This window comes from Pseudophryne corroboree, chromosome 2 (genome assembly GCF_028390025.1).
Source record: "Pseudophryne corroboree isolate aPseCor3 chromosome 2, aPseCor3.hap2, whole genome shotgun sequence".
Lineage (NCBI taxonomy): Eukaryota > Metazoa > Chordata > Amphibia > Anura > Myobatrachidae > Pseudophryne > Pseudophryne corroboree.
Window position 1 is genome coordinate 168,428,875 of NC_086445.1, and position 16,995 is coordinate 168,445,869.

Genomic DNA, 16,995 nt, shown 5'->3' on the forward strand with positions numbered 1-16,995 from the left:
AAGCCCATATACTGTACTATATGTGTAGAGTATAATAAGCCCATATACTGTACTGTATGTGTAGAGTATAATAAGCCCATATACTGTACTGTACATGTAGAGTATAAGCCCTTACACTGTACTGTCTGTGTAGAGCATAATAAGCCCTTACACTGTACTGTATATGTAGAGTATAATAAGCCCATATACTGTACTATATGTGTTGAGTATAATAAGCCCATATACTGTACTGTATGTGTAGAGTATAAGCCCATATACTGTACTGTATGTGTACAGTATAATAAGCCCTTACACTGTACTGTATGTGTAGAGCATAATAAGCCCATATACTGTACTGTATGTGTAGAGTATAATAAGCCCATATACTGTACTGTATGTGTAGAGTATAATAAGCCCATATACTGTACTATATGTGTAGAGTATAATAAGCCCATATACTGTACTGTATGTGTAGAGTATAATAAGCCCATATACTGTACTGTATGTGTAGAGTATAAGCCCATATACTGTACTGTATGTGTAGAGTATAATAAGCCCAAATACTGTACTATATGTGTAGAGTATAATAAGCCCATATACTGTACTATATGTGTAGAGTATAATAAATAAACCCATATACTGTCCTGTTTATGTAGAGTATAATAAGCCCTTACACTGTACTGAACGTGTAGAGCAGGGGTGGGGAACCTTTTATCTACCGGGGGCCATTTGGATATTTATAAAATCCTTCGGGGGCCATACAAAAATTCTCAACTTAAAAAATTACCCTGCCCCCCAGTAGGTCTGCCCCGCGCGCCGGAGGCGCGCACGTGCCAAAAAAATGGGTGTGGCCAGTTAAAATGGGACGTGATACACATATGCCCCCAATAGTGCGGTGCCAGATCCACAATTGCCCCCACAGTGCCAGGTATACAAATGCCCCCACAGTGCCAGGTATACAAATGCCCCTCACAGTGCCAGGTATACAAATGCCCCTCACAGTGCCAGGTATACAGATGTCCCCACAGTGCCAGGAATACAGATGCCCCCACAGTGCCAGGTATACAAATGCCCCTCACAGTGCCAGGTATACAGATGTCCCCACAGTGCCAGGTATACAGATGCCCCCACAGTGCCAGGTATACAGATGCCCCCACAGTGCCAGGTATACAAATGCCCCTCACCGTACCAGGTATACAGATGTCCCCACAGTGCCAGGTATACAGATGCCCCCACAGTGCCAGGTATACAAATGCCCCCCACAGTGCCAGGTATACAAATGCCCCTCACAGTGCCAGGTATACAAATGTCCCCACAGTGCCAGGTAAACAAATGCCCCCACAGTGCCAGGTATACAAATGCCCCTCACAGTGCCAGGTATACAAATGCCCCTCACAGTGCCAGGTATTCAGATGTCCCCACAGTGCCAGGTATACAGATGCCCCCACAGTGCCAGGTATACAAATGCCCCTCACAGTGCCAGGTATACAGATGTCCCCACAGTGCCAGGTATACAGATGCCCCCACAGTGCCAGGTATACAGATGCCCCCACAGTGCCAGGTATACAAATGCCCCTCACCGTGCCAGGTATACAGATGTCCCCACAGTGCCAGGTATACAGATGCCCCCACAGTGCCAGGTATACAAATGCCCCCCACAGTGCCAGGTATACAAATGCCCCTCACCGTGCCAGGTATACAGATGTCCCCACAGTGCCAGGTATACAGATGCCCCCACAGTGCCAGGTATACAAATGCCCCCCACAGTGCCAGGTATACAAATGCCCCTCACAGTGCCAGGTATACAAATGCCCCTCACAGTGCCAGGTATACAAATGTCCCCACAGTGCCAGGTATACAAATGCCCCTCACAGTGCCAGGTATACAAATGCCCCTCACAGTGCCAGGTATTCAGATGTCCCCACAGTGCCAGGTATACAGATGCCCCCACAGTGCCAGGTATACAAATGCCCCTCACAGTGCCAGGTATACAGATGTCCCCACAGTGCCAGGTATACAGATGCCCCCACAGTGCCAGGTATACAGATGCCCCCACAGTGCCAGGTATACAAATGCCCCTCACCGTGCCAGGTATACAGATGTCCCCACAGTGCCAGGTATACAGATGCCCCCACAGTGCCAGGTATACAAATGCCCCCCACAGTGCCAGGTATACAAATGCCCCTCACCGTGCCAGGTATACAGATGTCCCCACAGTGCCAGGTATACAGATGCCCCCACAGTGCCAGGTATACAAATGCCCCCCCACAGTGCCAGGTATACAAATGCCCCTCACAGTGCCAGGTATACAAATGCCCCTCACAGTGCCAGGTATACAAATGTCCCCACAGTGCCAGGTATACAAATGCCCCCACAGTGCCAGGTATACAAATGCCCCTCACAGTGCCAGGTATACAAATGCCCCTCACAGTGCCAGGTATACAAATGTCCCCACAGTGCCAGCTATACAGATGCCCTCTCCCCTCCGTGCTGCTTACCATGGGACACGGAGGAGAGCGCGGCTGTCGTGTGGGAGCGGCGGCGTGTAGTACTTCAAACCAGCCGCCGGTTCGAGAGCCAATCAGAGCTCGCGGACCGGCAGCCGCGGCTCCTGATTGGCTGCCAATCCGCGAGCTCTGATTGGCTCACGGACCGGCGGCTGGTTTGAAGTACTACACGCCGCTGCTCCCACTCGACAGCCGCACTCTCCTCCGTCTCCCTGTTCTGACAGCTGAGACACGCTGCCGCCGGACTGAGCGGCAGCGTGTCTCACTGACACAAGCTGGTGGGCCGGACCAAACGGCTTCGCGGGCCGTATACGGCCCGCGGGCCGGAGGTTCCCCACCCCTGGTGTAGAGCATAATAAGCCCATATACTGTACTGTATGTGTAGAGTATAATAAGCCCATATACTGTACTGTATGTGTAGAGTTTAATAAGCTTATATACTGTACTATATGTGTAGAGTATAATAAGCCCATATACTGTAATGTATGTGTAGAGTATATTATGCCCTTACACTGTACTGTATGTGTACAGTATAATAAGCCCATATACTGTACTGTAAGTGTAGAGTATAATAAGCCCATATACTGTACTGTATGTGTAGAGTATAATAAGCCCTTATACTGTACTGTATGTATAGAGTATAATATTAGCCCTTACACTGTACTGTATGTGTAGAGTATAATAAGCCCTTACACTGTACTGTATGTGTAGAGTATAATAAGCCCATATACTGTACTGTAAGTGTAGAGTATAATAAGCCCATATACTGTACTGTATGTATAGAGTATAATAAGCCCTTACGCTGTACTGCATGTGTAGAGTATAATAAGCCCATATACTGTACTATATGTGTAGAGTATAATAAGTCCATATACTGTACTGTATGTGTAGAGTATAATAAGCCCTTACACTGTACTGTATGTGTAGAGTATAATAAGCCCATATACTGTACTGTATGTGTAGAATACAATAAGCCCATATACTGTACTGTTTGTATAGAGTATAATAAGCCCTTACGCTGTACTGCATGTGTAGAGTATAATAAGCCCGTATACTGTACTGTATGTGTAGAGTATAATAAGCCCTTACACTGTACTGCATGTGTAGAGTATAATAAGCCCATATACTGTACTGTATGTGTAGAGTATAATAAGCCCTTACACTGTATATGGGAAAACATCTACAAAACATCAATCCCACATGTGCCTGTTATGTTTGCCTGGATTAATCTGGTATTAATTAATTATTTAATGAATTGATTCAGGGTGTGCTGTATCATGCATCTCATAATGCATATAACACATCCTGCTACTTATTGCATGCATAGCGGCATTTATTACCGCCAAATCAATGAATAAAAACACTAATAACAGCTCTTCCAATAAGATCTGATCTTTGCATTATGGGGACTTCCGGAAGTCCCACTTTGCATGTGTGGTCATCAGATTGTATATGAGCAAGCCGCGGAAGGGGTTCCCTCTGCAAAGAATTCTGCGGAAAGGAGCTCATAGGCTTCTTTATGCAATGCCGTCTATAAATGGTGTTTCACTTTCCGGATCTTGATGCATACTGGCACATCATAGCTCCATAGCATTCTATGAGGACTGTAGCGCCAGTGGTCCGCAGCGGACATCTCAGCTGGTGCAGGATGCATGATGCATTGCATTTTGAATGTGATGCATCCCGCCACTCTTTGCAACCAAAATAGCACTTATTAATGCCACATGCTTGAAAAAACTCAAAGAACAGCTCTGCTGGTAAGAGCTGTCCTTTGCAATAGACTTCCAGGTCCTGAACCCAGGAGATCTTCTGCGCATGCGTCGAGTGCCGCAGTGCCATGTGCTGGGAGGGATCCGATTGGATAACTCTCAGGGGGAATCACGGAAAGAAGTTCATAGGCATTGAAGACCAGAATGTATCGCATTACGGAGTTTGGTGCACGTGCAGTGAGAAGCCGAAAATTGTATGTTTGGCCGCTTTTTTAGCATTGGTGTATCCTGCCTGTGCAGTGGGCTAGTCCGCCCCGCATGTCAGTGCCGGACCCCCCTTCCCGCAGAAATGCAAGAGCATTGCACAGCGGCGATGCTTTTGCATTTGAGGAGTAACTCCCGGCCAGCGCAGCACCTGCGGCTGGCCCGGAGAACCTCTTCGCTGCCCCTGGTCGCGCCCCCCGCACGGTCCGGCCACGCCTGCGTTGGCCGGACCACGCCCCCAAAACAGCGGCCAAACGCAGCCGTGCCACCCCTTCTCTCCCAGCGACCGCTTCTACCTGTCAATCAGACAGAGGCAAACACTAGGGAACGACGGCCGCCCGGCACGCGCCGGCGTGCTGTGGCGTCGGGGCAGTTCTTACACGATCGCTGCGATCGGGTCGGAATGACCCCCATAGAGAATGCAGTTAACCCTTGAAAACAGCAGGTTTTGGAGGTTTGTCTGCATTGTCCCTGTTAGTGCTTCCTGCCAAAGATTTGTGTTACATTTATTTGTTGATTTAATAGTTCAGGGAAAAAAATTATAATAAAAATGAAACCCTGGCCTGTGGATGTAAATACAAATAGCCTTGTAAACATGTTTGGAAGGTATTAGAAATAGGTAATCAGCTTGCTAACTTTCCCCCAGCCGATAAATATATTATTGGATAAATAATTATGCTCAATTACTCACTTGAGGACCCAGCAGACCACACTGAGTAGGAGTCCTCACTGCACCCTAGTGTGTGACCAGCTGAGAGCCGGGGTTCCTACTATAAGAGAGTGACTGTCAGCTCCTGTATGAGACTACTGTATAGCCCTACTTAGACTGCAGGTCACTTCTTAATGAAAGCAGTCACTAGATGACATTGCACCCATGCATCTACCACTGAGTACAGAGCTGCAGGTATTTAATGTGCAGACAGAGGGGTCTATTTACTGATCCCTGGAGATAAAGTACCAACCAATCAGTTTCTGTCATTTTTCAAACACAGCCTGTAGAATGTAAGATATAATGCTTATTGGCTAATATTTTATCTCTCACAATTTTACCTCTCTCTGGACTTTGATATAACACCCCCCCCCCCCCCCTTCCCCCAGACTGAAACATGGCAGTTAGGTGTTGGTTAGTACATTATCTCTCACCACTTTATCTTTCTCCAATGCTAAGTAAATAGACTCCAGAGGGGGACATGTACTAAGCAGTGATAAAAGTGGAGAAGTGAGCCAGTGGAGAAGTTGCCCATGGCAATCAATCAGCATTGACGTAACATTTATAATTTGCATACTATAAAAGTATACAGAGCAGCTGATTGGTTGCCAAGGGCAACTTTTCCACTGGCTCACTTCTCCACTTTTATCACTGCTTAGTACATATCCCCCAGAGTGAGGTAGTGTCTCACAATGTGCCCCATCTGTAACTACAGATTTCCCACGTCTCACCATGCAGTTGGAGTGAGCGACAATCGCCCCATCAGGTGACACCAGCAATTTCCCAATCTCTTCATTCTCCTCCAGCTCAGGGCAGAAAGCGCAGGGTCTCGGTGGCTGGGCAGACATGGTGCAGAGTCGACCATAAATTGCAGTGATTACTGTGCTGTCAGCTGCTACCTCCAAGAACTGACAGAGAGAATCGGAAGTTTGTGTTCTGGATCCACTTTCACTTTCGTTTCTTCTTAATGTGAGAACTGTGTACCACCCTCTGGGTATAAGTATACTGGTTATAGCAGTGTTATAGCAAAGAAAATGTCCTGCATAGAAGCTGTAGTAAGGTTCTGCTATTTCAGATAATCTTTGCTGATAACCTTTCCCATATCCATGCACAGTTAACAGGAAAGTGTTGGGAATGCAGCAATAAGGAGAAAATGAACTGGCTGACAGAAAATATCATGTCGAAGTCAGAAAAAGAACACATACAAACAACATATATATGCAATTGCGGTCGAACTCCGACTGGAATTAGACCGTTTTTGGATTGGCCGCCGGGACCCGAATTCGACATATTCAATAAAAAACGGATTCGACAGTCCCGCTGTCACAAAATGGACCAATTGACAATAGTGTGCGGCCTGGATTCGACTTCATGGACGGCACAAAAGTGTTAAAAAAAACTGAAAAAAATTGCGTGGGGTCCCCCCTCCTAAGCATAACCAGCCTCGGGCTCTTTGAACAGGTCCTGGTTGTAAAAATACGGGGGGGAAAATGACATGGGATCCCCCGTATTTTAACAGCCAGCACCGGGCTCTGCGCCTGGTCCTGGTGCCAAAAATACGGGGGTCAAAACACGTAGCGGTCCCCGTATTTTTAACACCAGCACCGGGCGCTACTAGTCAGAGAGATAATGCTACAGCCGGGGGACACTTTTATATCGGTCCCTGCGGCCCTGGCATTAAATCACTAACTAGTCACCCCTGGCCGGGGTACCCCGGAGGAGTGGGGACCCCTTAAATCAAGGGGTCCCCCCTCCAGCCACCCAAGGGCCAGGGCTGAAGCCCGAGGCTGTCCCCCCATCCAAGGGCGGCGGATGGGGGGCTGATAGCCATGTGTCAAAAAAAAGAATATTGTTTTTTGTAGCAGAACTACAAGTCCCAGCAAGTCTCCCCGCAAGCTGGTACTTAGAGAACCACAAGTACCAGCATGCGGGGGGGGTGAACGGGCCCGCTGGTACCTCTAGTTCTACTACAAAAAAATACCCAAATAAAAACAGTACACACACACCGTGAAAGTATAACTTTATTACATACGTGCACATCTACATACACACATACTTACCTATGTTGACACGAAGTGTCGGTCCCCTTGTCCACGTAGAATCCACGGGGTACCTGTAAATAAAATTATACTCACAACAATCCAGGGTAGATCGGTCCTCTTCTTCGTTTGTAATCCACGTACTTGGCAAAATAAAAAAACGGAAACCACGGCCCACGCACTGAAAGGGGTCCCATGTTTACACATGGGACCCCTTTCCCCGACTGCAGGGACCCCCCGTGACTGCTGTCAAAGAGGGTCCCTTCAGCCAATCAGGGAGTGCCACGTCGTGGCACTCTCCTGGTTGGCTGTGCACGTCTGAGCTGTCAGGCGGCGCACTCGAAATACAATGTACACATAGGTGCTCCATTATATCCAATGGTGGGAACTTTGCGGTTACTCGCAGTCAACCGCTGACCGCAAAGTTCCCACCGTTGGATACAATGGAGCGCCTATGTTCTACATTGTATCTCGAGTGCGCCGCCTGACAGCTCAGACGCGCACAGCCAATCAGGAGAGTGCCACGACGTGGCGCTCCCTGATTGGCTGAAGGGACCCTCTTTGACAGCAGTCATGGGGGTCCCGGCAGTCGGGGAAAGGGGTCCCATGTGTAAACATGGGACCCCTTTCAGTGCGTGGTCCGTGGTTTCCGTTTTTTTATTTTGCCAAATACGTGGATTACAAACTAAGAAGAGGACCGATCTACCCCAAATTGTTGTGAGTATAATTTTATTTACAGGTACCCCGTGGATTCTACGTGGACAAGGGGACCGACACTTCGTGTCAACATAGGTAAGTATGTGTGTATGTCGGTGTGCATGTATGTAATAAAGTTATACTGTCATGGTGTGTGTGTGTACTGTTTTTACTTGGGTATTTTTTTTTGTAGTAGAACTACAGGTACCAGTGGGCCCATTTCCCCCCGCATGCTGGTACTTGTGGTTCTCCAAGTACCAGCTTGCGGGGAGGCTTGCTGGGACTTGTAGTTCTGCTACAAAAAAAACAATATTCTTTTTTCTGAAACATGGCTATCAGCCCCCCATCCGCCGCCCTTGTATGGGGGGACAGCCTCGGGCTTCACCCCTGGCCCTTGGGTGCCTGGAGGGGGGAACCCCTTGATTTAAGGGGTCCCCACTCCTCCAGGGTACCCCGGCCAGGGGTGACTAGTTAGTGATTTAATGCCAGGGCCGCAGGGACCAATATAAAAGTGTCCCCCGGCTGTGGCATTATCTCTCTGACTAGTGGAGCCCGGTGCTGGTGTTAAAAATACGGGGACCCCTACTTTTTTATGTCCCACGGATTTTTGGCACCAGGACCGGATGCAGAGCCCGGTGCTGGTTGTTAAAATACGGGGGATCCCATGTCATTTTTGCCCCCGTATTTTTACAACCAGGACCGGCTCAAAGAGCCTGAGGCTGGTTATGCTTAGGAGGGGGGACCCCACGCATTATTCTTCTGAAATTTTAACCCATTCCCACCCCTTCCCACTGAAAAACATGCTCTGATCTCTCCATATTATTTTAGTCAGTATAAAAAAAAAATATTTTTTTATAAAATATATTAAATAATACTTATGGCTCCTAAATAGACAAACCAAGTAGATAATATCTTCTAATATAAATAGATATGCTATTAGCAATCAAAAAACCACACAAAAAAACATGTTTTTAAAAAATGTTATTAGATCACGACAGCAAAATGAGGCGGAATGAAACTGACGAGATGACTGTCGAAAAGCACTGTTGTCGAATCGACATTCTTCAATTGAATATACTTTTGTCGAAAAGCCGCATTTCTACCATTGCAGACATGTCGAATTTGAAAAATGTCGAATTGCAAAAAGTCGAATCTGAAACGGCAGGTTTTTTGATGAAAAGTACTGTATTGCATTGTCGAATCCAATTCGACAGGTTTTTTTTTACGAAAATGCCCTGTTTTTCGACATTTGCAGTAATTCGACCGCAATTGCATATACCCCATAGAGTGGCGTTTCTCAGCGGTGGCGTAATTACGCAATTGACGTATGGGGACACACCATGAGTCTTACCGCGCACTGTGCATAGAATCGCAAGGCATGCGTGTTGCCGCGTGGTGAGTGTACATACAGTAAAATGTGCAATCACTGAGAAATACCATAAAGACACACACAATCATATATCTACATATTACATAAATTACACATAGGGGTATATTCAATTGAAGTCGAAAGCTGCTGTCTGTTGAAAAGACGTCAGTCTTCGACTTTTTTAGGTCGGAAGGGGTTCCGACCTATTCAATCAAACCCCAAATTTTTTGACAAGTCGAGGAATGGATCCGTCTTCAATTGAATATACCCCAAAGTCACTACACGTCCAGAGCACTGTTTTACATATGTAGAAACTGTAGTATTATTTCAGTAAACTGGCTATATACATATTCCAGGGTTAGAACCACATTGTCGCATCATGTTTAGTCTCATATTAATCAGTGTTTTACCATCAGTAATCCGGTCATTACAGATAAACAGTCGCGCACTGCGATTGCAAGTTATGAGTAATATTATTTATTTTATTATTATTAATAATTTATTTATTAACAGTTTCTTATATAGCGCAGCATATTCCGTAGCGCTTTACAATTATAACAACAGTAATAGAACAAAACTGGGTAAAAACAGACAGACATAGAGGTAGGAAGGCCCTGCTCGCAAGCTTACAATCTATAGGGAAATAGGCATAGATACACAAGGAAAGATGCTACCTATTGCATAATGGTCCACCAGATTGCTAGGTTCTTAATGGGTTGTATGATATGATCACCCCGCAATGTTGGCCAAGTGTCAGGAGGGTGTGAGAGTAAATAAAGACAAGATATGTGATGTTATGAATACTGTATAGAGGATGTAATTAGATAGGGAAGCACTGAAGGTTATGTGGGTGGGTCTGGAATTTAATAGGCTTGTCTGAAGAGGTGAGTTTTCAGGGAACGTTTAAAGGTTTGGAGACTAGAGGTGAGTCTTACTGTGCGTGGGAGGGCATTCCACAGAGTGGGTGAAGTCCTGTAATTTTGAGTGTGAACAAGTAATGCGAGTGGATGAGAGACGTAGAACTTGTGCAGAGCTGAGAAGTCTGGTAGGGAGATATTTGAGATGAGTGAAGAGATATATGTTGGTGCAGTTTGGTTAATAGCCTTGTATGTGAGTAAAAGTATTCTATATTTAATATGGTAGACTACCGGTAACCAATGGAGGGACTGACAGAGCGGATCTGCAGACGATGAACGTCTGGCGAGGAAGATTAGCCTCGCAGCTGCATTGAACATGGATTGTAGTGGTGAGAGCCTGTGTTTGGGAAGACCGGTCAGGAGACTATTACAATAATCAATGCGGGAGATAATGAGAGCATGAATTAGAGTTTTTGCTGTGTCTTGTGTAAGATATGGTCATATTTTGGATATGTTTCTTAGATGTATGTAACATGATCTTGAGACAGATTGAATGTGGGGAACAAAGGACAGTTCAGAGTCAAGAATGACACCTAGGCAGCGAGCTTGTGGGGTAGGGATGATTGCCGAGTTCTCAACAGTGATAGAGATATCAGGTTGGAAACTACTATTGGCCGGTGGAAATATCATTAATTCTGTTTTGGAAATATTAAGTTTGAGGTCGCGAGATGTCATCCAAGATGAAATGGCAGAAAGGCATTCAGTGACACGGCCCAATACAGATGGTGACAAATCAGGGGAGGATAAGTAGATTTGAGTATCATCTGCATACAGATGGTACTGAAATCCGAAAGATAAGATATGTATGGAATAATGTGCAGAGCAGGTTGTGCATACTGGTTAGTTCAATCCAGTTTCAGAGAGGGATCCTGAGGGCATCAACAGTCACATGCCTGAGAATAATACCTTTGAATGGACCAATGAATCGCCGAGTTACGAAAATGTTTACATCATGGACAAATAAGAACTACAGATGAGCGGGTTCGTTTCTCAGAGAACCGAACCCTACCGGACTTCCCGCTCCGAGCCCGGATCCGAGTCAGGCTAAGGTTTTCCCACCTGACTCGGAAACCAGAACGAGGCAAAACGTCATCATCCCACTGTCGGATTCTCGCAGGATTTGGATTCCATATAAGGAGCCGCATGTCCCCCCCATTTTCACTCCGGCATTGAAGAGTATAGAGAGAGGACGGTTCTCCGTTCTCTCAGTGTTCTCAGTGTCCGTGTCTGGTGCTACATTTGTCCAGTAACAGTGGTTGTGTCCTCTTGCTGCCATATGTCCAGTGCTGCTGTATAAGTCCAGTCCAGTGGTGCTATGTTGTGCTACATCATTTCGGTGGTGGTGTATTGTGCTTTATCAGTCCAGTTGTAGTGTCCTGTGCATCAGCCATCAGTCATTCCAGTGACCAGTCACAGTGGTATATTCTGCTGCCATATGTCCAGTTATGTCCAGTGCTGCTGTATAATGATAACAAGTCCCTTACAGTGTTGCTGTGTTGTCCTGCATCACACCAGTGGTAGTGTCCTATGCATCAGCCATCAGTCATCCCAGTGACCAGGCAGTCACAGTGGTATACTCTGCTGCCATATGTCCAGTGCTGCTGTATAATAATAACAAGTCCCTTACAGTGTTGCTGTGTTGTCCTGCATCAGACCAGTGGTAGTGTCCTGTGCATCAACCATCAGTCATTCCAGTGACCAGTCACAGTGGTATCCTCTGCTCTCTGCCATATGTCCAGTGCTGCTGTATAATAATAGCAAGTTCCTTAGTGTTGCTGTGTTGTCTTGCATCACACCAGTGGTAGTGTCCTGTGCATCAGCCATTCCAGTGACCAGGCAGTCACAGTGGTATACTCTGCTGCCATATGTCCAGTGCTGCTGTATAATAATAACAAGTTCCTTAGTGTTGCTGTGTTGTCCTGCATCACACCAGTGGTAGTGTCCTGTGCATCAGCCATTCCAGTGACCAGGCAGTCACAGTGGTATACTTTGCTGCCATTTGTCCAGTGCTGCTGTATAATAATAATAATAATAATAATAAGTCCCTTACAGTGTTGCTGTCTTGTCCTGTATCAGACCAGTGGTAGTGTCCTGTGCATCAGCCATCAGTCATTCCAGTGACCAGTCACAGTGGTATACTCTGCTGCCATATGTCAAGTGCTGCTGTATAATAAGAACAAGTCCCTTACAGTGTTGCCGTGTTGTCCTGCATCAGACCAGTGGTAGTGTCCTGTGCATCAGCCATCAGTCATTGCAGTGACCAGGCAGTCACAGTGGTATACTCTGCTGCCATATGTCCAGTGCTATTGTGCCGCATATTGTGTTATCTAACTCCAGAAAAATAATGGAGAACAAAAATTTGGAGGATAAAATAGGGAAAGATCAAGAACCACTTCCTCCTAGTGCTGAAGCTGCTGCCACTAGACATGACATAGACGATGAAATGCCATCAACGTCGTCTGCCAAGGCCGATGCCCAATGTGATAGTAGAGGGCATGTAAAATCCAAAAAGCCAAAGTTCAGTAAAAAGATCCCCAAAAAATAAATTTAAATGGTCTGAGGAGAAACGTAAACTTGCCAACAGGGGCGTATCTACCCATTGGCCAGGATGGCACTCGCCAGGGGCACCAGCCAAGGAGGGGGGCGCCGCCTGGCAGTGCCACCTTCGGCCAATGGGTGGAATCACTTAGTAGTGGCATCGCCTGGGCTGGAGGATCTCACAGTAGGCAGGAACAGGCGCCGGTGTTCAGCATCGCAATGCACTAGTGAAGAACGTGAAAGTAAACTATGGTTCAACTTCCCAGCAGGCCTTACTGTCGGGAGCCCCTGGCAGCATGGGCTGCTGGGAGCTGTAGTTTACTTTCACTTTCTTCAGGAAGTGTGGTGCGGTGCCGAAGTGTGGTGTTCCTGCCTACTGTGCAATTCTCCAGCCCAGGCGATGCCCAGCTCATCACACTAGGTACTGCAACATATTAATTGATATGTGCTTTGAGGGGGGAGGACTATCTGCAGGGAGGGGAAAGGACTATACGCAGGGAGGGGGAAGACTGCTGGGAGCAGAGATAACTATATGCAGGGAGAGGGGGGAGACTATGTGCTGAGAGGGGAGAGGACTATATGCAGGGGGGACTCTGTGCTGGGAGAGGTCTATCTGCAGGTAGGGGAAAGGAGTATATGCAGGGAGGGGGGAGACCATGGCTATATGCAGGGAGGGTGGAGACCATGGCTATGTGCAGGGAGGAGGGAGACCATGGCTATGTGCTGGGAGGGGGGAAACCATGGCTATGGGCTGGGAGGGGAATGGAGATTACGGCTATGTGCTGGGAGGAGGAGGGGGACTACGCTATGTGCTGGGAGGGGGGCTATGGGTATGTGCTGGGAGGAGAATGGAGATTACGGCTATGTGATGAGAGGGGGATGGGGGATACGGCTATGTGCTGGGAGGGGAATGGAGATTACGGCTATGTGCTGGGAGAAGGAGGGGGACTATGGCTATGTGCTGGGAGGGAAATGGAGATTACGGCTATGTGCTGGGAGGGAGTGGGGACTACGGCTATGTGCTGGGAGGAGGACTACGGCTATGTGCTGGGGGGGAATGGAGATTACGGCTATGTGCTGGGAGGAGGGGGGAGACCATAGCTATGTGCTGGGAGGGGGATGGGGGCTATGGCTATGTGCTGGGAGGGGAATGGAGATTACGGCTATGTGCTGGGAGAAGGAGGGGGACTATGGCTATGTGCTGGGAGGAAAATGGAGATTACGGCTATGTGCTGGGAGGGAGTGGGGACTATGGCTATGTGCTGGGAGGAGGGAGACTATGGCTATGTACTGGGAGGCGAATGGAGATTACGGCTATGTGCTGGGAGGACAGAGGAGACCACGGCTATGTGCTGGGAGGGGGATGGGTGCTATGACTATGTGCTGGGAGGGGAATGGAGATTACAGCTATGTGCTGGGAGGAGGGGGGAGACCATGGCTATGTGCTGGGAGGGGGATGGGGGATACGGCTATATGCTGGGAGGGGAATGGAGATTACGGCTATGTGCTGAGAGAAGAAGGGGGACTACGGCTATGTGCTGGGAGGGGAATGGAGATTATGGCTATGTGCTGGGAGGACGAGGGAGACCATGGCTATGTGCTTGGAGGGGGATGGGGGCTACGGCTATGTGCTGGGAGGGAAATGGATATTACAACTGTGCTGGGAGGAGGGGGGTGACCATGGCTATGTGCTGGGAGTGGGATGGGGGGTACGGCTATGTGCTGGGAGGGGAATGGAGATTATGGCTATGTGCTGGGAGGAGGGGGGAGACCATGGGTATGTGCTGGGAGGAGGATGGGGACTACGGCTATGTGCTGGGAGCGGGATGGGGACTACGGCTATGTGCTGGGAGGGGGTGGGGACTACGGCTATGTGCTGGGGCAGGAGGTTATCACCCATTGGCTAGGATGGCACTCACCAGGTGCACTGGCCGAAGAGGGGGCGCTCCTTGGTGGTGCCACCCTTGGCCATGGAGTGGAATCACGTAGTAGTGGCAGTGACTGGGCTGGTGGTTCACACAGCAGCCAAGAGCTGGCACCGGTGTTCGGCACCACAATACACCACAGTGAAGAAACTCACAAAACACTACTAGAATGTCATTCTTAATATATCAATACATCACCACTACTAGGTAGTGCGCAGAGATACCTTTTCACTGCCATTAATATTTGATTATACCCCCTGACTGCGGGTGGCATCACTGGGCAGTGACCCTCCTTGGCCACGCCAGGCACTGCTGATTTCTCCACAGTGTGACAAGGATTACTGTGTGGACATGATGTGTAAGGGGCACTAGTGTGTGACATAATGTGTATAAGCGGTACTACTGTGTAACGTAATTTGAATTGGGAGTACTATTGTGTGGTCATGTACGTTTCCCACAAGATCATGCCCCTTTTTTGCACATGCACCTTCCCTATTTCAAATATGGGGTGGGTGGGGGGTGCCAGTCCCTTACTTTGCCAGGGGCGCCCGGTCCCCTAAATACACCTCTGCTTGCCAATATGCCATTTATGACATGGAGTGGCAAGGAACGGCTAAGGCCCTGACCAATGTAATGACTAGTGGTTCAGCTTCACATGACGATGGAAGCCCTCATCCTCCCTCTAGAAAAATTAAGAGTTAAGCTGGAAAAATCACAGAAAAGAACTGTGCGTTCTGAGATGGTATCACAAATCCCCAAGGAGAGTCCAAGTCCAAGTGTGTCGGCGGTTGCGATGCCTGACCTTCCCAATACTGGACGGGAAGAGGTGGCTTCTTCCACCATTTGCACGCCCCCTGCAAGTGCTGGAAGGAGCACCAACAGTTTCTGATATTCAAATTGAAGATGTCACTGTTGAAGTACACCAGGATGAGGATATGGTTGTTTCTGGCGCTGAGGAGGAAGTTGACGATGAGGATTCTGATGGTGATGTGGTTTGTTTAAATGAGGCACCGGGGGAGACACTTGTTGTCCGTGGGATGAAGAAGCTCATTGTGATGCCTGGGCAAAATACCAACGAAGCCACCTCTTCGGTGTGGAATTATTTCTCCACAAATCCAGACAACAGGTGTCAAGCTATGTGTTGCCTCTGTCAATCTGTAATAAGTAGGGGTAAGGATATTAACCACCTAGGAACATCCTCCCTTATATGTCACCTGCAGCTTATTCATCAGAAGTCAGTGTCAAGTTGTAAAACTTTGGGTAAGAGAGTAAGCAATGACACCTAAATCCCTTCTTCCTCTTGTACCCAAGCGCCTGCAAGCCACACCATGAACTCCCTCAACGTCAACTTCCTCCTCAGCCTTGAACGTCAGTAGTCCTGCAGGCCATGTCCCTGGCAAGACTGATGAGTCCTCTCCTAACCGGGATTACTCGGGAGGATCCTTGAGTGGTACGCCTGCTGTTGCTGCCACTGCTGTTGTTGCTGCTGGGAGTCGATCGTCATCCCAGAGGGGAAGTCGGAAGACCACTTGTTCAACTAAGCAATTGACTGTCCAACAGTCCTTTGTGAGGAAGATGAAATATGACAGCAGTCATCCTGTTGCAAAGCGGATAACTGAGGCCTTGACACTTATGTTGGGGTTAGACATGCGTCCGGTATCCGCCATTAGTGCAGTGGGATTTAGACAATTGATGGACGTATTGTGTCCCCGGTACCAAATCCCAGCTGGGTTCCACTTCACTAGGCAGGTGATACCGAGAATGTACAGAGACATCAGAAAAAGAATCGCCAGTGTCCTATAAAATGCGGTTGTATCCAGTGTCCACTTAACCACAGACAGTGGACAAGTGGAACAGGGCAGACTAAGGACTATATGACTGTGACAGCCCACTGGGTTTATGTATTGCCTCCTATAGCAACAACAGCAGCAGGAGCGGCACCAGTAGCAGTATCTCACAAATCCAAACTTGTTTCTAGGCAGGCTACGCTGTGTATCACCGCTTTCCATAAGAGGCACACCACTGAAAACCTCTTAAGGAAACTGAGAGACATATTCGTGCATTGGCTTACCCCACTTAGACTCTCCTGGGGATTTGTGATATCGGACAACGCCACCAATATTGTGCGTGCATCACAACTGGGCAAATTCCAGCACATCCCATGTTTTGCACATACAATTAATTTGGTGGTGCAGAATTTTTTGAAAAATGATGGGTGTACAGGAGATGCTGTCGGTGGCCCGAAAAATTGCGTCCCACTTTCAACATTCTGCCACTGCTTGCCGAATACTGGAGCATCAGCAAACACTCCTGAACCTGCCCTGCCATCAACTGAAGCAAGAG

At 47.8% G+C, this 16,995-nt stretch overlaps 1 protein-coding gene across 6 annotated transcripts in view; it reads right to left on the minus strand.

The window, feature by feature from the left end:
• LOC135005911 (G patch domain-containing protein 8-like) overlaps nucleotides 1-6,107 on the minus strand; it is a 238,166-nt gene extending 232,059 nt beyond the window's left edge. For 5 of the 6 annotated variants that reach the window (XR_010206446.1, XM_063951978.1, XM_063951977.1 and 2 more), the window contains exon 1: nucleotides 5,900-6,107. Coding sequence is in view for 5 of the 6 variants with exons in the window: in XM_063951978.1 (XP_063808048.1) it covers nucleotides 5,900-6,016 (117 nt within the window). In the remaining variant the exon portion in view is untranslated. The remainder of the gene's footprint in view (nucleotides 1-5,899) is intronic. The other variant, XM_063951980.1, reaches the window with a different exon arrangement.
• Between the last annotated feature and the right edge of the window lie 10,888 nt (nucleotides 6,108-16,995).